This window comes from Symphalangus syndactylus, chromosome 5 (genome assembly GCF_028878055.3).
Source record: "Symphalangus syndactylus isolate Jambi chromosome 5, NHGRI_mSymSyn1-v2.1_pri, whole genome shotgun sequence".
Classification (NCBI taxonomy): Eukaryota; Metazoa; Chordata; class Mammalia; order Primates; family Hylobatidae; genus Symphalangus; species Symphalangus syndactylus.
This window is the reverse complement of record NC_072427.2, coordinates 93,099,461-93,121,140: the sequence shown is the minus strand read 5'-3', so window position 1 is coordinate 93,121,140 and position 21,680 is coordinate 93,099,461. Positions and strand designations below refer to the sequence as shown.

General features: G+C 37.4%; 1 protein-coding gene and 1 long non-coding RNA gene across 19 annotated transcripts in view; one reads left to right on the top strand and one right to left on the bottom strand.

Annotated features, from left to right (window-relative positions):
- LOC134736654 (uncharacterized) overlaps positions 1 to 21,680 on the bottom strand; it is a 99,071-nt gene that overhangs the window by 36,763 nt on the left and 40,628 nt on the right. The window contains exon 2 of the long non-coding RNA XR_010120791.1: positions 1,909 to 2,031. This is a non-coding gene — a long non-coding RNA (uncharacterized lncRNA). The remainder of the gene's footprint in view (positions 1 to 1,908; positions 2,032 to 21,680) is intronic.
- Positions 1 to 21,680, top strand: part of TTC3 (tetratricopeptide repeat domain 3) — a 124,995-nt gene that overhangs the window by 69,829 nt on the left and 33,486 nt on the right. For 12 of the 18 annotated variants that reach the window (XM_055279656.2, XM_055279663.2, XM_055279662.2 and 9 more), the window contains 12 exons: positions 817 to 918; positions 2,350 to 2,442; positions 3,092 to 3,156; positions 4,167 to 4,303; positions 5,234 to 5,560; positions 8,936 to 9,187; positions 11,981 to 12,027; positions 13,078 to 13,134; positions 14,248 to 14,321; positions 16,306 to 16,470; positions 18,204 to 19,266; positions 20,209 to 20,274. In XM_055279656.2, the coding sequence (XP_055135631.2) occupies positions 817 to 918; positions 2,350 to 2,442; positions 3,092 to 3,156; positions 4,167 to 4,303; positions 5,234 to 5,560; positions 8,936 to 9,187; positions 11,981 to 12,027; positions 13,078 to 13,134; positions 14,248 to 14,321; positions 16,306 to 16,470; positions 18,204 to 19,266; positions 20,209 to 20,274 (2,448 nt within the window). Of the gene's footprint in view, positions 1 to 816; positions 919 to 2,349; positions 2,443 to 3,091; positions 3,157 to 4,166; positions 4,304 to 5,233; positions 5,561 to 8,935; positions 9,188 to 9,441; positions 9,496 to 11,980; positions 12,028 to 13,077; positions 13,135 to 14,247; positions 14,322 to 16,305; positions 16,471 to 18,203; positions 19,267 to 20,208; positions 20,275 to 21,680 lie in introns of all 18 variants that reach the window. The other 6 variants (XM_063639263.1, XM_063639257.1, XM_055279658.2 and 3 more) reach the window with 3 other exon arrangements.

Below are 21,680 nucleotides of genomic sequence, written 5' to 3'. Positions count from 1 at the left end.
TTTTTTTTTTTTTTTGAGGTGAGTCTCACTCTGTCACCCAGGCTGGAGTGCAGTGGCACGATCTTGGCTCACTGCAACCTCTGCCTCCTGGGTTCAAGCAATTCTCCTGCCTCAGCCTCCCAAGTAGCTGGGATTACAGGCGTGTCCCAGCACGCCCAGCTAATTTTTGCATTTTTAGTAGAGACAGGGTTTCACCATATTGGCCAGGATGGTCTCGATCCCTTGACTTCGTGATCCCCCACCTCAGCCTCCCAAAGTGCTGGGATTACAGGTATTCCTGTAATCCTGCCGCGCCCAGCCTTCCTGGACTTTTTTAGGTCTACGTCATCTCACATGGGAACCAGAGCCACTGACGTATAAACACTCTGGGCTGGGGTAGTGACCTGAGAAGGCAGGCTGGCTCATTCCTTTTCCTCTTCCAGCTACCTTAGGAGGATAGGAAACAAAGTGAGATTGTTACCTCTGATTGGTTGCAATTCTGATCTCTCATAAAATTTGAGTCCCAAATCTAAAGGTGATTATGATCATTGAATTAACTGTTAGAGACCTAAATTTGAGATAAGTCTGGCACTTAATTGAGTTATACTGGTTTATTCAAGAAGCTAGTAGCTGCCCTTGTCCTACTGTTCCAATGTCCCTGGTTAGTAAATTAGATGAAATAATGTTTATAAAATATTTGATATAAAGAATAATGCAACTTTATGCTGTGGAAATAAATATGTTAGTAAAGCTCTCTCAGTTTGTCTTTATGTTGTAGTGAGTGAGTGTGCAGAGACATCTTTAAAACGTTAATTAAAAAATTTTTTGTAACCCTAGGGTTTTATACGCATCAGCTGTTGCCAGTACTGTAAAATAGAATTTCACATGAATTGCTGGAAGAAGTTAAAAACTACAACCTTTAATGATAAAATTGACAAGGTAAAGCATAACAGGATTGTCTGAATTTTTCAGTATACTTATTGTATGTCAATTTTTTCCCCCAAAAATTCCTTCCTGAACATTCTGCACATAATTAGAAAGTTTTAAATTATAACTTTAATAATAAAGTGGAAAATCAACTTTGTTTTTATTTGGACAATCATAAAGGCATTAACCATAGAGGCTTTGTTTTTTTAAAGAGACGGATCTTACCGTATTGCCCAGGCTAGAGTGCAGTGGTGCATTCGTAGCTCACTGCAGCCTCAGACTCCTTGACCCAAGTGATCCTACTTCAGCCTCCCAAAGTGCTGGGATTATAGGCATAAGCCACTGTGCCAGGCCCCACTTGAAAGTTCTGATGTGGAATTAGAGATTTCAAAACCAAAATTTGATGAGGTAATTTGTACTAAGAAGTCAACTCAAAACAATTTTTTTTAATGTTGGCAAGAAAGATCAACTTCAATTTTAAACTGCCATTTCTCACCAGAGGTTTTCTTATTACCAAGATAATGATGTTAATTACCATTAAGTAGACATACTTTGAGGGAAGTCATAGTATTACAATCTTATTTGTATTCATAGAATTTGTTTCTGATCTATAGAAACTATGGACCTTTTCCTACACTTCTTAGGCTTATGCAGACCACTGTTCTTATTGGGGAAAGAATGAGGCAGTTGTACAAGGCATCTGTTAACAATAGCAATTATTAAAGTTTGGTAGAAATAAATTCTCACATTTTGTACATTTCACATAATTAATTAACAATATAATGATATGAGTAAATAACTGTCACCTTTGAGTCACTTCTGCTATGTCTTTGTCTTACCTAAATTGAGTTTCTCTAGTGATATATCCTCTTTTAGTGGTCTTAACCATTCTCATCATTTTAAATACGCTCTGTAAATTAGTCAGCTTTCACTAGGATATGCTGAAGTAATACAACCCAAATATCTTGTGGCATACATCAGAGAAGTTTGTTTTTTGCTTACATGACTTGTCCTGCAGTTCTGCAGTTGTTGGCTGGTACTGGGCTGTAGCAGCTTTATTTTGTGTGGCTCTATTCCTTGTTTCTCAATCTAAGTTGAAGAGTGACCCTTTTCTAGAACATCTTCCTGTGTCAGAGGAAAAAGAACAATGTCCAGTCTATGAAGTGTTTGTTAAACCTTTTGTCTAGACATGTGTGTGTCATGTCTGGTCACTTTGCATTGATGAAAACAAGTCACACGGTCAGACCCACACCTGAAAGTATATTTTTCCTACACGGAAGCCTTAAAATTCGCATGGCAGTGAGTAAGGATTTTCACCACTTCCCTGAAGATGGTTTTAGTCCGTATTTTGACTGTTCCTAGTGGTAAAAATAGTATATGTGTATAGATTTATCCTCCCTAGACATAACATTTTTCTTTTTTTTTTTTTTTTTAATCAAATAGGATTTTCTACAAGGAATATGTCTTACCCCTGACTGTGAAGGTGTCATTTCTAAGATTATCATCTTCACCAGTGGTGGTCAAGTTAAATGTGAAGTAAGTAATAAAGGGGAAACCTTGTTAGATAGATAACCAAAATGTTTACACCTTTTGAAACATGATTTGAATTTGTAGATATTACGTAATTTGGATCTTTTCCAGGAAAGAAACAATTACTGCATTTAAGAAAATACAGGCAATACTTGGATGTGAGAATGCTTCATTGTAATGAAAGCATTCTTATATTCTTTTATTTCTTGATAGGAAAAGGAGTCTTTTTCTATCTTAGTTTTACTGTTTTTACTGTTTTTGATAACTTCATTTTCTTAATCCCGGTAAACTTTTGGGCAGTAGTGGGTGTGCAGGTTTTTAGGGAGGGGGAAGAGCGTCTTGAGGGATTACCTTTAACTTCATGACATGGGAGTGGCAGGAGTGGGTACTTGTAATAATATTTACACTTTATTAGATCGTCTGCTTACTCTTAATTTTTTAAAAACTTTTTCCTCAAGTGTGTCTACTCTCTTGTTCCTCTTCAGTAAATTATTTTGCTAAAGCTTTCTGGGCTTTTGTCTGGGTCAGAACATCCTCACTGTTCTCTATCAAACTGAACATTATGTGTGCTTCTGAAATACTTGTTACTTGTGGTTTTGTGTTTTATGTCATGGGAGTATGAGACAAATTTTGGATGTCTTTGTTTTATTTAAAGTTTGAACACAAGGTCATTAAAGAAAAGGTTCCTCCAAGACCTATTCTGAAACAGAAATGTTCTAGGTAAGATTTTTAACAATCAATCAGTGGTTTGATGATGTCTCTTAGAATATAATTTTATTAAATGCAGATTTCTAAATTATGCCTTTTTAAAAATTGGCTGTGTATACATATATCCAAATAAGTGTTTTTTAAAATGATTTTTATAGAAAATTAAAACTTAAAGAGAACTAGCCTAGAATAATTAAATACTAAAAACTTGATTCAGAATTATTTATCTAGTGGTTGAATTTACAAGTAAAATTATAACATTTGATGCTGTGAAATTACATGTTTGATTAATAGATTTGGCATTTATATAAAAACTATACAGTTTGCTCTCAGTTGTTGAAACTTTAATTCCAAAAAGCATATTTTTCTTTTTATCTCTCTTCAATAAGCATTTTGAACCTATGACTGTTTTTTACCCTGAAATACTCAATGTACTGCCTAAATTATTACTTCTCTATAGCTTTTTGTTTAGATCAAATAATTCAGATTCTTTTTTCTTTTCTTTTTGGTCCTGCTTCTTGTTTTTCTTTCTAAGAAGTGATTTTTTTTTTTATCATTTGTGACCAAGAAAAAGCAAAAGAAAAGATGAACAGAATTATTTGTTGGAGAGAATTCATTGTAACCAGATCAACCAAATTATAGTGTTGTGGGTTATTATTGAGATGTGAAAACTATATTTTACTATGGGACCTTTCTTAGAAATGAGAGTTTACATGAATTATTTTGCAGAGTAATTTGTACTATTTCTGTTTACCCTACGAAGTAACTTACATACATGGAAGTGACATCTATACAATCTGTAGACTGCGTCCTTAGACATCACCTAATCATTGAGGTTTTTGTCTTCATGAAACAAGTACCCTTATTTTGACAATATTGACAGTTTCTTATATTGAATGGAAGATGTAGGCCGGGCTCTGATTAAAAAGGAAAACTTCTAATGTATTGCTTGGAAGATGGTTTCTACGATAGTCAAAGGAAAACAGTTCACTGAGTTGTCACTAATTGTAAATGTTTATCAGCCTAGAGAAACTAAGACTGAAAGAAGACAAAAAATTGAAGAGAAAGATCCAAAAAAAAGAAGCAAAAAAATTAGCACAAGAAAGAAGGGAGGAGGACTTAAGAGAAAGTAATCCACCCAAAAACGAAGAACAGAAAGGTATGCAGAAGCTAAAGCCATGATAAGAATAATACACTCTCATTTAAAAGTATAAATATAAGCATCTTTTGGGCCTTATATTCATCATTATTAAATTGAAATAAAGATTTCAGTTAGTAATTTAATACTATCACTGTCTTCTGCTACTCGAAGACAGAATTGGGTTGGTGTAAAGAGCGCTGAAAAACCTTTCAGAGATTGTATTCCCACTGAAAAACCTTTCAGAGATTGTATTTTAACTTTCTATGCTTAATGACTAAACATATTTATTGTATATAAAGTTAAGGTAGTTGATGAGGCTGAGTTAGGATTGTTGAAGGAAGTGGCCATATTTTAGAGGAACTAAGTTTTTTTGTTTGTTTGTTTGTTTCTTGAGATGGAGTCTTGCTGTGTTGCCCAGGCTGGAGTGCAGTGGTGTGATCTCAGCTCACTGCAAGCTCTGCCTCCTGGGTTCACGCCATTCTCCTGCCTCAGCCTCCCGACTAGCTGGGACTACAGGTGCCTGCCACCACGCCTGGCTAATTTTTTGTATTTTTAGTAGAGACAGAGTTTCACCGTGTTAGCCAGGATGGTCTCGATCTCCCGACCTCGCAATCCACCCGCCTCGGCCTCCCAAAGTGCTAGGATTACAGGCGTGAGCCACTGCGCCCGGCCTAGAGGAACTAAGTTTTAAATGCTGCTACATGAATGGTTCAGAATGAAGAGTATAAAATGCTTACTTTTGATATGTTTATTTTAGCGTGCACTTTCATGTCTTTTCAAAAGTATTGTTAAATGTTTGTATTTCTAATTAAAGTTTCTTGAGTTGTTTAGTAAAACAATATAATCAATCTGAATCATATTTTATATTATGTAATTTTACATTATTTCTGTTTATATAATTGTGAATTAGTCCTATTTATCACTTTAACCATTCTTATTTATCCTTAGAAACTGTAGACAATGTTCAGCATTGTCAGTTCCTTGATGACAGAATTCTACAGTGTATAAAGCAGTATGCTGACAAGATTAAATCCGGCATACAGAATACAGCCACGCTTCTCAAAGAATTGCTTTCTTGGAAAGTTTTGAGCACAGAAGACTATACAACCTGTTTTTCTAGCAGAAATTTTCTAAATGAAGCAGTGGACTATGTTATTCGTCACTTGATTCAAGAAAAGAACAGAGTAAAGACAAGAATATTTCTGCATGTTTTGAGTGAGCTTAAAGAAGTAGAGCCCAAATTAGCTGCCTGGATCCAAAAACTTAATAGCTTTGGTATGTCCGTTTATATTCCAGAGCAATATACTTTAATAGGAAGGGGAAGTGTAGGTCTCTGAGTCATTTTCATTTTCCTGTCATACAATTTATAACTTTAAATACAGGACTTTAAATTTGTATGGTTAAGAATACTTTTCCAGTCCCAGCTGCTTGGGAGGCTGAGGCAGGATGATTGCTTAATCTCAGGAATTTGAGACCAACCTGGCAAAGTCGCAAGACCTGTCTCTAAAAGAATTTTTTTAAAAAAGAACTAAATATATGAAGGCCTTTAAAAAACAGAGAAACTATTACACACACACACACACACACACACCACAATTTTTAGGTTATTTTATAGGTAGGTTACAGTATACTTCTTCAAAAGGTACAATCTAAGGAAAGACCAGTCAGTAAAGAAATCTAGACCTATATTAGACTAAACTATTTGTAAATGTGTAGATGTGTGAATACTAGGCACAACTATGGTAAATAACACATCCTGGAGTCTGCCCCCTGCTCAGGAGCTGTGTTGAGAAGACAAATCTATAATTCAGATTCTTTGAAGAAAAATTTAGAGGGAAGAGTGGTCAGGGTCACCTAAGGCAAATCTGTATCTAGAGATTAAGAGAAACAAATCCTAGGGTTGGACTGAGCTGTGGTAAATCACAGGATTATATAACTTTGTACTGTGTTCTGACTATTAGTAACTTGGCTGGGAGAAGGGAAGAATGAGCAAGCCCCCTGCCCTCCCCCAAAGCAGGCGCTTTGCCTAAAGCCATGCAGGACTGCAGAAGGCAGCTGCAAATGCAGTTGTTGTGTAACACGAGGTAGGGATGCTTTGGGCACCTACCAGGGCATTATTTATCTTAGTGACTGGATAGCAACTGGCCTAGCACAATAGTTTATTCAGTCGGCAGCTATTAGATAAGAGGCTAAAGGAAGCCACAGGAAAAAGGCAGGGCCTTTAGCAGCAGACCACAGAGTGGGGCCTGCTAAGCCTTTGCCAGCCGTCCCCACCTGTCTGAATGTTTAGAAACGTGGGGCTATTAGAATTCTAGGGTTTCAGAGAAGATATTGGTCAGTTTCTGCCAGAAGAGACAATGTAAGATGGCAGCAAGCCTGGCATAGTTAGACACCTGAACATGCCTGCTTTGAGCATAGATCCTCATGGATTTGTGATCCCGGAAAGTTATTTTTAAGTGACAAGATTGTCACTAGTGAGTATCAAGTAAGCAAATTATAAAGTTATTGCTTGCTTTAACATGCTTTAGGAGATACTCAGGACTGGAGAAGTAGGTTTGCCTGGGTTATGCTACACGGTCAAGACTGCCAGCCACTGTTCATTCAGGTAAATGCAGCACTTGAGCCCTCCAGCTCACTGGCAGGAAAGGGTGAACATATCTTTTGATATAAACCATGTTTTTTTGTTTTTTGTTTTGTTGTTGAGACAGAGTCTCGCTCTGTTGCCCAGGCTGGAGTGCAGTGGCTCAATCTCGGCTCACTGCAAGCTCTGCCTCCCGGGTTCACACCATTCTCCTGCCTCAGCCTCCCGAGCAGCTGGTACTACAGGTGCCCGCCACCACGCCCAGCTAATTTTTTGTGTTTTTAGTAGAGATGGGGTTTCACCGTGTTAGCCAGGATGCTCTTGATCTCCTAACCTCGTGATCCGCCCGCCTTGGCCTCCCAAAGTGCTGGGATTACAGGCGTGAGCCACCGCACCCAGCCGATATAAACCATGTTTATTCTGAAGATTAAAGGTATCATTTTAATAAGGATATATGTATACTATTTAAAGTAGCAATTTTTATTTAGAGTTGTGAAATGAGTTCAAGCATGTTAATTAGTAAGGCTGTTACTACAGTCCTGAAGTAAAATGCACACTTACTTAAATAATAAGTAAAGCAGTTTTCATTTCCAGGAATTTTACTTCTCATAAAACGGCTATTGGGTGGACTTACATCATGCACATATTTAACATAAGAGAGGTCAGTTTTTTTGTTCAGCAAAAGATGAAGGGAGGAAAAGAGAGGAAAGGAGGGAGGGAGAGAGAGAAATAATAGAGCACTAGTGAGATAAATTTAACATTTCAATAGTGAACACTGCCTGCCTGCATTCCCCTCACTGAGCACAAGCTCTGACGTGGATAGGGAACGGGAATGTGCTATTTCTTCATTGGGCTCTCATAAATCTTTTATTGTGTGAGTATTCTACATGGTCCCTTATTCTGGTGTTTAAAGATCCTAATTTTCCTGCAACGTGATCTCTGCAAGCTAACTCTTTAACGCAAAAGCAAGCAGTCTAGGGTAATTTTGATTCTGAGCAATCTCTGCTTCATTTGTTGACTTCATTTGTTGACTAAGGCCCTCGGAAGAAGTGACCTTTTTGTATTAGAGGCATGATGGAGAAATTGGACAGAGCTCCTTTTTGCTGGCTGTTCATCAGGAGTGGGGCTTCATCGTCATTTCAGTAGGAGTGTGTATGAGATTGCAGTCACCCTGTTTTCTAATTTGGAGAGTGGAGAATAAAAGTAGGCATACTGACCACCTTGATTTTTGTAGAGGAGGGTGAGGACCCACATTTTGGGGAATAAGGAACGTTATTTTAGGTGTTGGGGAATGGGTTTACCCACTTCCTCTTTTAGACACATTTGGGAAGATTTTGCATATTATTGATGTTTTATTACTATGGAATCCATATAAAGAAACAGAAAATATTGCTAGTTTATACTAATTGGAATGAAAGTCATTTTGAACTAGTGAAAACATTGTTTGGGTTTTTTTTTTTTTTTTTAGAGATAGGGTCTTGCCCCATCACCCAGGCTGGAGTGCAGTGGTGCCATCATAGCTCACTGTAGCCTTGAAGTCCTGGGCTCAAGCAATCCCCCCACCTCAGCCTCCCAAGTAGCTGGGACTACAGGCATTTGCCACCATGCCTGGCTAATTTTTTTTTTTTTTTTTGTAAAGATAGGGGTCTTGCTATGTTGCCAGGGCTGGTATTGAACTCCTGGCCTCAAGTGATCTTCCAGCCTTGTCCTCCCAAAGTGCTGGGGTTACAGGCCTAAGCCACCATACCTGGCCATTGTTATATTTTTAAAGGAATTTAATGCCATACTTTCATCTCCTGGGTCTAATAAAGGTAACTATGATAGTAGAAGGCTTTGGCCCACATTATTCAAATCTAATAGACAAGAATTATTATAATTAGCCTAACAATGTTAAATGGTGTTTCTAAAATGCCTAATAGCTTGAACAAATCTGTTCTCAACTATTTAAATGTTTTTGCGGAGAATATAAGCAAACTATAGTCAGCTGCTTTCAGAAATGTGAAACTGAATGTGATTTTACAGTAAATAATTTCCCTCCTCTTCTGATTGGGGTTTTGTTTTTATTACAGGCTTAGATGCCACAGGAACTTTCTTTTCTCGTTATGGAGCATCTCTTAAACAGCTTGATTTTAGTATCATGACTTTCCTCTGGAATGAGAAATATGGCCACAAACTAGACTCTATAGAAGGAAAGCAACTTGATTATTTCTCTGAGCCAGCATCATTGAAGGAAGCCCGTTGTTTAATATGGCTGCTAGAAGAACACAGAGACAAGTTCCCAGCATTGCATAGTGCTTTAGATGAATTCTTTGATATAATGGGTATGTGGACTGAGTTTAGATTTATATTACATTTAATCTTAAGGGGGAAAAAATCTGTGAAGGACCTAGCTTGTTTAAATATATAACAAAGAAAATATTGAAAATTATTATGGTACAATCAGTTTATGTGGGGAAGTTAGTGATTAACAGTAGCAATTTTTTTATATCATGGAGCTTTTTTACTTTATCAGTTAAAGAGATACTCAAATGTGGGTATGTTATGCTAACAATACACAGTGTTCTTCCCGTCTTAGATATTTTCACAGCATCATGGGAAAGATTGCGTGTTACATTGACAGAATCTATTAGCAAGAGGTTTGATTTATAGCATTTTAGAAAACATTGGCCTGCAGAAATAGGTGATGTTTGCAGAATCTAGAATGGATAGCATTCTAGGATGTTTTAATGGGAAGAGCCTAGAACTGGGGGTCAGGAAAAGTAGGTTGTGGCACAGCTTCTTCCTTAGTTTAGTTCATTAAAAACCTTGTGGGCCCAGTGATGGGTGTTGAGAAGGAATTCAGAAATGCTTACACTTGTCTCTGCCCTTGAGGACCTTGTGTTCTAGAAAAGAGAATAAGAAGCATGCACTAATAACAGTAACATGGTAGTAAGCTCAATACGGGAGGGCCAGAGAAAGTGCCAAGGTCATCAAAGGAAGGACCCAACACTTTCTTTCTCCCTGGGAGAGAGGAAAGCTGTGGTGCAGGGGTAGAGTCTCAGATGGGCTGTGAACGTGAAAGTGGAATTAGAAAGCTGGGTGTCAGGGCTTATTTGGAATTGGGGGCCCTATTTGGGTAATGGCATGGAGTCCAGCTTGAACTAACTAGCTAGCTAGCAGCTAATTCCTTCTCTTCTCTTAGATCTTAATTTCCTCATATTAAAATGAGATGATTTGGAGGCAGTGACTTGTGTGGTCCTGTTTTACTTAAAAATTATAATATTCCTAGATTCTAAATAATAATTTCTTACCTTTCGTACTATATGAACATACTATGATAATCCCCAAGTCCCTCAGAATCAGAAGTCTCCTTTACGTGTTGTTAGGAGTTAGACTTTTGAATGTCATGCTGTTTGTTTTAAAGAGTACATTAAAAGGTCTGGCCTTGTACGATGGTGTCACAGATGATAAAGTTCTAATGCATGTAAGGAAGCGGAAAGCTTACTTTTGACAACAAAAGTTCTTAGAAAGTAGCACACTCAAATACAGATGGCTTTATCTTTTCAGGATACTGCTTCATGACTGAAGGTGACATGCTACTTGATAGCCTGAATTTATTGCCATCAGTTTGCTGCTGCTGGTAATAAAATGCTGTCCCGGGACTGAGCTTACAAAACCTGATGCATGTTTGGATCACAAAACAAGACAACTAAAAAGGACACAATTCCCTCTCAGCGTACACTCGTCCTTTAACTTGTGTTCTCTACATATAATACACAGCACTTCCAGCTGCCACTGTTTCTCTGTTTCTAGTCATGAGGTCAGAAGCCACTAACCAAATTATTGGCAATCCCAGTGGATTCTTAAGTGCAGTAGCTCTGCCTTCCACCTTCACCCCAAACATTTTCAGTTTTATCTCTTCATTTAAAAGAATGGTTATATTTCTTAAAACTTTTCAAACTCCACTGATCTTGTAGATCAGAGTGTTTGACAATGTCATGAGTGCTGTGATAATTGAGAGCCCTGACTTTCTCCCTGACCTCTTCATGCATGATCCCCTAGGGTATTTCTATGAGACAGTCAAAGAGCCCCTTAAAGCAGTATGACTTAACCCACCTATCACATCTTCAGAGATCTGTTTTTCCTCAATTTATCTCAGTCAGTAACATTGTATATCTAGTATTTAAACAGGAAACTCTGTAATTAGTCTCAATTCTTTCTTTTCAGTATTAAGAGTATAACTTGTTTGTCATCAATCCAAATGAGCTTTGTCCTTGATCTGTCCTTTGCTGTCCACCCCACTTCCTGAGGCCAGGACCTTAGTTGTCTTTCCATAGTTAGACTACTATAGTAGCCTCCAAACTGGACTCCATGCCTCTAGAATCTCCCACTCTTCCATCTTCCTCTTATATTGCAGCTAGTGACTCTTCTAGAACATCTGTCTGATTCTGTTAACTATTCAATTTGGGAAACATTTGTTTAGTTTTACTTACAGATTAAGTTCACATCATCTGGGGTCTGGGTTCATCATCATCCTCTCTCTCTCTGAGCACACACCCCACTTCTGACTGTGCCCAAACCTGCCTTGTGCTTTCCTGCCTCCTGTCTTTGCTCACATAGTTCCCCCAGCCATGCCCCATCCCTTTGCTTGTTAATTTCAAGAGTAACTTAAATGTCCTCTCTTCCTCAGAGTCCTCCTTGCCCCTCCTGTGGGCCTCTCCCGTGCAGACTTCAGACTTGAGTCCTTCGTGAGCTTTGTTGCCTTGTGTTTCACGTGGTCCTTAGCATGCCGGGTTACAGGAGTTTGTCTGTTTGTCTTTCTGGCAGTAGAACAGGAGTTCAACAATGGTAGGGACTGTCTTGTGCATCTCTATTCCCAGCACTAGTATAGATGGTACCTAGAAGGCACTCAACATTATGCTGAATCAGATTGAAGTTTTATGGTTCTTTGTAGTTGGTTTCCCGTTTAGTCAGCCATTTTGCTCTTGGTTTCTAAACCACGCTTGTGTCATACCAAATAAGGAATAGAACATGGCCTATGCCAGTAGTATGAGGAGTTGTTTTAAGGCTTTAGTGTATTATATGGAAATGTAAATATTTAGTTTCCTCACAAAACCATCTGTATATTCCTACAGACAGCCGCTGTACTGTGCTAAGGAAACAAGATAGTGGTGAAGCACTGGTAAGTTACTTGATCACTTGAAATCTTACGTTCTAATCTATGTTAAACCAAGGACGAGAGGGGGACCCAGGCCAGTGTTTATTGACATCTCAGCCAGCATTCAAGAACCACATTAAAAGGACGTCTGGGTAGTACGTACTATTTCATTAGAAAGTCACTGCCAGTTTTCCTCTCGGAATTGGAGCAATAATCAGCAAACTATGAGGCTTAAATTAGACAATTTCTATAAAGTTTCAGAGCTGATAAACATTAATATTCTAATTAAGAAAGGAAGAGTTCTTCATCTCCTGGCATAAAAATGAAAAGTTGTCTTTAATAACTAAACTTTTAATGTTTTGCTCTAGAAGGAAAACAAAGGGACTTTGTTTTGAGTGGCTCTAAATTGAGTTTAAGTTAAAACAGTTCCAGAGTTGTCTTCCTTAGTAGTTTGCAGTTGCCTTTTGTTCAGTCTTCAGAAATTCTTCAGTTTAGGGAAGTGAGTAAATAGAGAAAAGCACAGCATTGTGGCAGTTTTCAAAGAGAAAGATGCCTGTTTACTGATTTTCAGGAGCAAATCATCTATCTTTATGAAATTTTGTCTTAATCTGCTCCATCAAATATTGCCCGGCTAAACAGGGAAACACAGCTAAAATACTCCATAAGAAGCTGAAGGCTTCTTTATTCACTATTTGTGCCCCAGTGTCTGGTCAGGTGCAGAATGTCTAGTTTGGCTTAGTAAAAGAAATATATTAATAATACTATTATGGCATATAACTGGAATTACTTAAAAGTCTGATTAATTACTTGAAATAACATTCCAGCCCTGTGGAAAATAAGATAAAAATGTTGGAACAATTTAATTTTAGTTATAACATTAGGTATTATTAAATTTTGTTTGTTTTCTATTATAAATCATAGCACTTGGGCTGATACACTGTAGTATTATTTTTGTTAAACATTTTATGTACATTTAACTTATGGCTAGTCTGTGAAAACCAATATGGTTTCTTTATGTTGAGCTTCATAATGCTGTTATTTGAGTGTTCACTGATTTTTCCCCCCATTTTTTAGTTTAGTTCAACCAAGGTGAAAAACAAAGGCAAGAAAAAGAAGCCAAAGGATTCAAAGGTATGGAGTATTTTCTGTATTAATTCTTGTCTAAACTCTCCAAAATAGTTAGTTGGACATATACATTAGAATTGAGCAATTCTTGGGATATTTTGAAACATGTGTAGAGAAAGACTTTCTAGGACTTAAAAATGTTTTGGCAGTCTTCTACATTTTGAAGAAATTCCAGGTTCATATTATATAATAGCAAGTCTTGACACTCGTATTCTTTATTGTCTTTTTTATTTTTTTAGATATTTCTGAGTAAAAAAAAAAAATTGTCGTAATGTCCCAAAAAATAAATAAGTCTCAAAAAATAGATAACATATTTAAACTAAAAATGATGAATACTAATCATTATGACAGTCCCAGGATTGTTAGAATCCCTTCCTTCCTCTCACCAAAGGCTCTCCTCCAAGCCCATGAGATAAGTAGGGCATTTTTATTTTTGTTTTTGAGACAGGGTCTCCTTCTCTCGCCCAGGCTGGAGAGCAGTGGTACAATGACGGCTCACTGCAGCCTCAAACTCCCAGGCTCAGCCTCCCAAGTAGCCGGAATGACAGGCACATGCCACCATTCCCAGCTAATTTTTTGTATTTTTTGGAGAGATGTGGTTTTGCTATATTGCCCAGGCTGTTCTAGAACTCCTGGGTTCAAGTGATCTGCCCACCTTGGCCTTACAGGCATGAGCCACTGTGCCAGAGTAGGGCACAATTTTTAAGTCTTTGGTGGGTTCTTCATGGCTCTTGTGTGTATGTGGGGAGCAGAAAGGGGGATGGAGTGAGAAAGAGTGGCAAATCTTCAAAGGATGAGAACAGCTAAGGAGTTCCAATACAACTTTTATTTTTATCTTTGACTATATGTATTTAGTTTAGATAAAATGGGAGTTTAAACTGAGTAACGTTTAAATTTTTTTGGAGCATTGGAAACTATACTAAATGTTAATTTGAGCTTATTTTTGGCTGTTGAAACTTTTATTACTATGTGTTCCTGTTTATAAGAAAATTTGGGTAGATCTTATATATTAGCAATTTGTATGTGTGTTTATATAAGCATTCATCAATTTTAATGTTTTTTTTTCTTTAATGGAATTTTAAGGTAGAAAATCATTGTTATTTTTCTGTCTTAAACCAGCCTATGTTAGTTGGGTCTGGAACAACTTCAGTAACTCCAAATAATGAGATCATCACTTCAAGCGAAGACCATAGGTAAGTATAATTTTTAAATTTTTGCTTCATTTTAACTTAAATGTCTTTACTTAATAAGTTGTGTTAATTTAATATATATAAACTTGTGTTTTATTTGCCTAACTCCTTTCTAAAGCTGTGCATCTGACAACCTGATGTAATTCCATCTTGATTAAATTTATATAGCATGGCTAGAAGGCATTAAGAATTCATTCAAACTGTGTTAAAGTCACAACACTGGTGACATTCATTCACTAAGTACATATTGAGAACCTACCATGTGCAAGGCTCTGTGGGAAAATCATAGAAAAATGTCTAGAAATTATTCTTTAAAATAGTCAATAAAGAGAATGTCCTGTTAATACTTACTAGCATTTTTGCTGTAAGAGAGGAAGCTGTTTTGGGATCTGTATATGATGTTATGTTTTCACCTTATATATTAGTGATTTTCAATGCCATCTGGTTGTCGAAACTGAGTTTTCAATAAACAAATATTTAAGAAATAAAACTAGTGAGTAGCAGTAACCTTTTTATATCATATTCCTTTATGAACCAAAAATGTACAACATGGTTTTTTTTTTCACACTTCTTAAAGGAGCTATCAGAACAGTTAAAAATTTACGTGGTCGTTTTCATGGATTCCTTAAGTAGCGTAATTGTTTTAAGTTAAAATAATAGCCTGTCTTAGTCAGTTTGTGTTGCTATAACAATATACCATAAACTGGGAGGCTTACACACAGAAATTTATTTCTCACAGTTCTGGAAGCTGAGAAGTCCAAGATCAAGGTACTGGCAGATATTGTGTGTGTTGAGGGCCTGCTTTCTGGTTCATAGATGGTGCCTTCTTGCTGTGTTTTCTCATGGTGGAAGGGACAAGGCAACTCTCTGGGGCCTCTTTTATAAGGGCACTAAGTCCATTCATGGAGGCAGAGCCTAATTATCTCCCAAAGAATCCACATCCTAGCACCATCACATTGGTGATTACATTTCAACATACGAGTTTTGCAGGAACACAAACATTTAGACCATAGCATAGCCTTTACTGAGATTAATTTTTATGTATCAGACATTGTTTTAGGGGGTTTACATACATAAAGTCTTTCAATCCACTTATCCCGCCTAGGAGGTAAGTGCCATTATATTCTGTCCAATGTACAGTTAAGGAAACTCTGAGGCACATTGCAGAGCGACTTGCCCAAGAACACAAAGCTTATAAATAGCAGAGCCGGGATTTAAGTCATGCAGCCTGGTTTTAGAGTCCACACTCAAACTACTACATCTTTTTAGAGTGCTAACATCTTACATTTAAAAAAAACTTTTGTTTAATTGGAGTTTTGCTCTTGTTGCCCAGGCTGGAGTGCAATGGCGTAATCTCAGCTCACCGCAACCTCCACTTCCCGGGTTCAAGCAATTCTCCTGCCTTAGCCTCCTGAGTAGCTGGGATTACAGCCATGCACCATGACACCTGGCTAATTTTGTATTTTTGTTAGGGACGGGGTTTCTCCACGTTGGTCAGGCTGATCTCGAACTCCTGACCTCAAGTGATCTGCCTGCCTTGGCCTCCCAAAGTGCTGGGATTACAGGCGTGAGCCACCACACCTGGCTTAAAAAAACCTTTTATTAATACCATTTACCAGTCTTAGTCTCACTTTAACTTAATTCATAACAGTTATAATACAATCTTCATTTTTCTTTCAATCATTTAACAAGTTATAATTAATGCAACTTTTTTTAAAAATATGTAGTTTTAAGAATTTTGCTCTTTGGAGCAAGACTAAATAATTGAAAGTGCTTACTTAGATTGTTGGATGTGATATCTCTTGCCTATAACTGTGGAAGGGTAACTTTTCTACACTAAGTTCCCTGGTGCTATTTTTTTGCAACATGGAGCTGAGTAATACATTGCCATTATTGTGTTTATTTCAATTAGACATTCTTCTGGTTAAATAATAAACCAAAGGTCTATCATCCACAAAATTGGGTGTTTTTTGTTGTTTTTTACCAGCAATCGAAATTCAGATTCTGCAGGCCCATTTGCAGTGCCTGACCATCTTCGGCAAGACGTAGAAGAATTCGAAGCTCTCTATGACCAACACAGTAACGAATACGTTGTCCGCAATAAGAAGCTATGGGACATGAACCCAAAACAAAAATGTTCAACTCTATATGAGTAAGTTGGTTGAAATTTTTACAACCATTATTTTCTACTGAGGCTGCCAATTAAAGATCAGAAGTTGTTTAATTTGTGCCTGTTTTTAGAGATTTTGCCACATTTTACACAAAGTTAATTTAGGATTTTTTTTCTTTTTTTTTTTTTTTTTTTTTTGAGACAGAGTCTTGCCGTGTCACACAGGCTGGAGTGCAGTGGTGCAATCTCTGCTCACTACAACCTCTGCCTCCCAGATTCAGGTGATTCTCATGCCTCAGCCTCCCGAGTAGCTGGGATTACAGGCTTGTACCACCATGCTTGGCTAATTTTTGTATTTTTAGCAGAGAACGGGTTTCACCATGTTGGTCAGGCAGGTCTCCAACTCCTGGCCTCAAGTGATCTGCCCGCCTCAGCCTTCCAGAGTGGTGAGATTACAGGCGTGAACCACCTCACCCCGCCCTGAGGATTTTTAATTATTAAATTTAGAGTCCTAATGATTATTGATTTTGTCAGTTTGAGCTACTAAGTCAATATTGAGTGGGGTGGATAAAACAAGTAAAAAATTCAGGAAAATCTCAGAAATAGCTTACCATTTTGAGCTTTGTGTTATTAAATAGTGCATGAGGCCTTCCTTTTAAGAAAATAAATCGAGGGCTGAGGTCTGTAATAGAGTATTAATTTAAAAGCCAGCTCTTCTCCTGGAAGTCCTGTCAGTAGCATATCCACCATAATAGAGTATTAATTTAAAAGCCAGCTCTTCTCCTGGAAGTCCTCTCAGTAGCATGTCCACCATATGGCCCTTTCTTCTGTTTTCCTTTATCACATCATTCCTATTTAGTTCTGTGCTCTTAGATCCTTCTTCATGGTTTTTCTTTTTTTTTTTTTTTTTTTTTGAGATGGAGTCTCACTCTTTCACCCAGGCTGGAGTGCAGTGGCGCGATCTCGGCTCACTGCAGGCTCCACCCTCCAGGGTTCACGCCATTCTCCTGCCTCAGCCTCCCGCGTAGCTGGGACTACAGGCGCCTGCCACCTCGCCCGGCTAATTTTTTGTATTTTTAGTAGAGACGGGGTTTCACCGTGTTAGCCAGGATGGTCTCGATCTCCTGACCTCGTGATCCGCCCGCCTCGGCCTCCCAAAGTGCTGGGATTATAGGCGTGAGCCACCACGCCCGGCCCATGGTTTTTCTTTAGAGTTGAAATGCTGAGCAAATCATATTTCCAGAGAACTCCTGGGCGACAGTGTGGAAACAACTGTAAAATTATACTATTATTTCTTAAAATATGCTAGAATTTGCTTCAGGCATCCAAAAGTAAAGCTAAAGTATGTAGTTTTCAGTATTTACTGTACACAAATTCAAATAGGATTTGTTTTTGAGATTTGATTTTCTCTTTTTATTTAAAATTCTTATTGGCATTATTGTTATCTTTTCTGAATAAATTTTTTTGTTGTTGTTTTTAGAATAAATTATATAATTACATAGTTAGAAGTTATAAAATAACTTTTTGATTTCCTTTTGCTTTCCCGCGCTCCCAGAAAAGTTTTAAATTATCATTTTCTAGGAGGTAGACAAAATTTTCTTTATAGTATTATTGATTGCAGTTAACCTTATGTTTGTTATATTTGTTGTCGGGAAAGGTTGAGATCAGTGAAAAGTGAAACAGTGTTTTCCTTTGGGAAAATAAAAGTTTTTTTCAAATAGACATATTCAAGTACTTCCTTATAGTAACTCATGTAAATGTAAATTTTTTCCAAGTTACTTCTCTCAGTTTTTGGAGGAACATGGTCCCTTGGACATGAGTAACAAGATGTTCTCTGCAGAATATGAGTTTTTCCCAGAAGAAACTCGACAGATACTAGAAAAAGCAGGAGGTTTAAAACCTTTTCTCTTGGGATGCCCTCGTTTTGTTGTGATTGACAACTGTATTGCATTGAAGAAACTTGCATCACGGCTCAAGAAAAAAAGGAAGAAGAAAAACATTAAAACAAAAGTAGAAGAAATTTCAAAAGCAGGAGAATATGTACGAGTTAAACTACCACTGAATCCAGCTGCTAGGGAATTTAAACCAGATGTAAAGTCTAAACCAGTGTCAGATTCATCTTCAGCACCAGCTTCTGAAGATGTGAAACCCAAACCTGTGTCTGCAAATTCTCCCAAGCCAGCTTGTGAAGATGTGAAGGCCAAACCAGTATCCGACAATTCTTCTAGACAAGTTTCTGACGACGGGCAACCCAAAGGGGTCTCTTCTAATTCTCCGAAACCAGGCTCTGAGGATGCAAATTACAAGCGAGTCTCCTGTAATTCCCCCAAACCGGTTCTTGAGGATGTGAAACCAACTTATTGGGCTCAATCCCATTTGCTCACAGGATACTGTACGTATCTTCCTTTCCAGAGATTTGATATCACCCAGACACCGCCAGCATACATAAACGTGTTACCAGGTTTGCCCCAGTACACCAGCATATATACACCCTTGGCCAGCCTTTCTCCTGAATATCAGCTACCAAGATCAGTACCAGTGGTGCCGTCTTTTGTAGCCAATGACAGAGCAGATAAAAATGCTGCTGCCTATTTTGAGGGTCATCATTTGAATGCTGAGAATGCTGCTGGTCACCAGATTGCCTCCCAAACACAGATCCTTGAGGACTCTTCGGGAATATCTGTAAAGTCACACTGCAGCACAGGTGATGCCCATACAGTCCTGACCGAGTCTAACAGAAATGATGAGCACTGTGGAAATTCTAACAAATGTGAAGTAATTCCAGAAAGCACCAGTGCAGTAACAAACATTCCACATGTGCAGATGGTTGCCATACAGGTAAGAGTTAAATAGAAAAGTCTTCTTAATACTGAAGTTAAATTTTCCTATTCATTTTTCATTGCTGTTATATTTACAAGAATCCTTAAAGTTGATTGACTTTGTAATGATTACTGAAGCTTTTGCCTGAAAATATTTTTAAAATATGAACTATTTGTGAGGCATGACAGGTAATCTTCTCAGAAAGAAGCTTGGGTCCAGTAAATAATACCCATCTTTGCTACCGAAATTCTACACACATTGAGAAATAAGACAGCAGGTGGAGCCAAAACGTCTTCCTAAGAATTAATAAAGGTGCTGGACGAGAAGGTGGCTGTTTGTAGGAAAGTTCAAGTGCTGGCTGGCAGTGTAGCCTGCATCACAGTGCCTTACCTGCCAGTTACAGGAGGGCCCACCTGGTGGCCTTCCAGCGTGGGGTGCCTGCCCCATGGGACTTACCACATGGAGGAGGAAGGGAAAATGTGCTGGCAGCTCCTCAGAAAGAGAAGGAAAAAGGAAGACCCTGACCTACACAGGCCCAGCTTCTCCTGTCAAACCAGGGGAGGAATGAGAAAGTTTAAAAGAGACAGCCAGGTAGAAACAAGAGGGATGTGTATGAGTTCCTTCCTAACAAGCATGAGATGAAATCAAGATTCTCCTATGGTTGCCTTTATAGGGTATGAATTTATTAAATCCTTATTGAATTGCCCCACTCCTCATTATGTTTTCTAGGACGCTTTGAAAAAAATAGGTTAAGAGCAATGGATCATAATCATTTTCAGTTATACTAATTCTAAATAACTTTCCTAATATACATGTTTACAGAAAGCATGGAACATGATCTAAATGGGAAAAAAAACTTGAAAAAATTGTGGGTGTGTTTTAAAGTGTTATTACTTGATGGGCTTATTTTACTAGAGCAATTGAGATAAAGTGAATTTTAATTTTTTGTTTTGCCCACAGGTATCTTGGAACATAATACACCAAGAAGTCAATACTGAGCCATATAATCCTTTTGAGGAACAACAGGTGAGTCAAAATTACGTTAAACTGTTTAAAGGTTTAGTTTTCATTAATTTATCTAGATGGAATGATGAACTAGAACTATTTTGGAGTCAGCTTATTCCACACAAAGTTATCATGGAATAAGTTTGAGAACATAACAAAAAAATGATTTTGTTTTTATTGCTGAAATTTGAGAAGGGAAGGAAAAGGTAATTTTTTTCCCAGCATATTTATTTCAAATTATAACAGTGTTATTGTTTTATTTTATTATTTTTTAAATTTTATTTTATTTATTTTTATTTTAATTATTTTTGAGACAGCATCTCACTGTCACCCAGGCTGGCCAGCTTTAATGTTTTAACTGGTATAATGAGCATGTAATAATTTATAAGTAAGCTTATTCATGTGAATAATACAGAAAGATATTATAAAGACCTTCTTTACCATAATAACTATTCAATTAGAAAACCTACTAATATAATTTACTTCGTTAATATGCATCATAAGAGAAAAGTTGTCTTATCAACTCAAAGTTGCTGAAAAGCTGTTAGATAAAATTCAGGTCACTGTCTTGACCAAAACTAGTAAGAAAATGGGAATTGATGAATATTTCTCAACATGTTAATATTTTAAGCCAAAAGCCATCATCTTGCTTAATGGTAAAACATCACCATTAATATTTATTATTATCCTGGGTATATTAACTGAGAAAGCAGATGTGAGAAAGAAAGAAGATAGAAAAGAGGAGATGTGAGTATCATTATTTACAGAGGCTAAGGCTGTGGACCAGGAAAATCCAAAATGATCAACTGAAAACTCATACTAACCTATATAAACCTATACTTGTATATAAAAATATGTACAAACAGTTACCTGTTAGAAAGTATGTTGAAAGAAAATATTTTCAATACCAAAAAAGAGATAAAATACTTAAATGTATATAAAGAAAATTTTTAAAATGCTATGGAGAGACACATAGAAGCCTTAAATGAAAAGATATTTCATGTACTTGGATAAGAACACCTATTATGATAATGAGATTGGTTCTCCCTAAAGCTTTTTAAAATTTAACACAATCCCAGTATACACATGAACAGGGCAAATTAGTTATGTATATTGCTGTATATATAACAACCTCAAAGCTAGTGGCTTAAAACAGTAAATATTTCACAATTGTGAAATCTCACAATTTCGCTAAGTCAGGAATTCAGGAGCAGTTTAGCTGGATGCTTCTGGAGATTCTCATGTAGCTAGCCAAGATGTTGACCAGGGCTTGGTCATCTGCGGGAGTAACTGGGGCCAGAGGTTCTACTTCCAAGATAGCTCACTCACATGGCTGGCAAGTGGGTGTTGGCAGTTGTCAGGAAGCTTCAGTTCCTTGCCTTGTGGACCTCCACCTAGCCCTGCTTGACCTCATGGGGCTGCTTTTC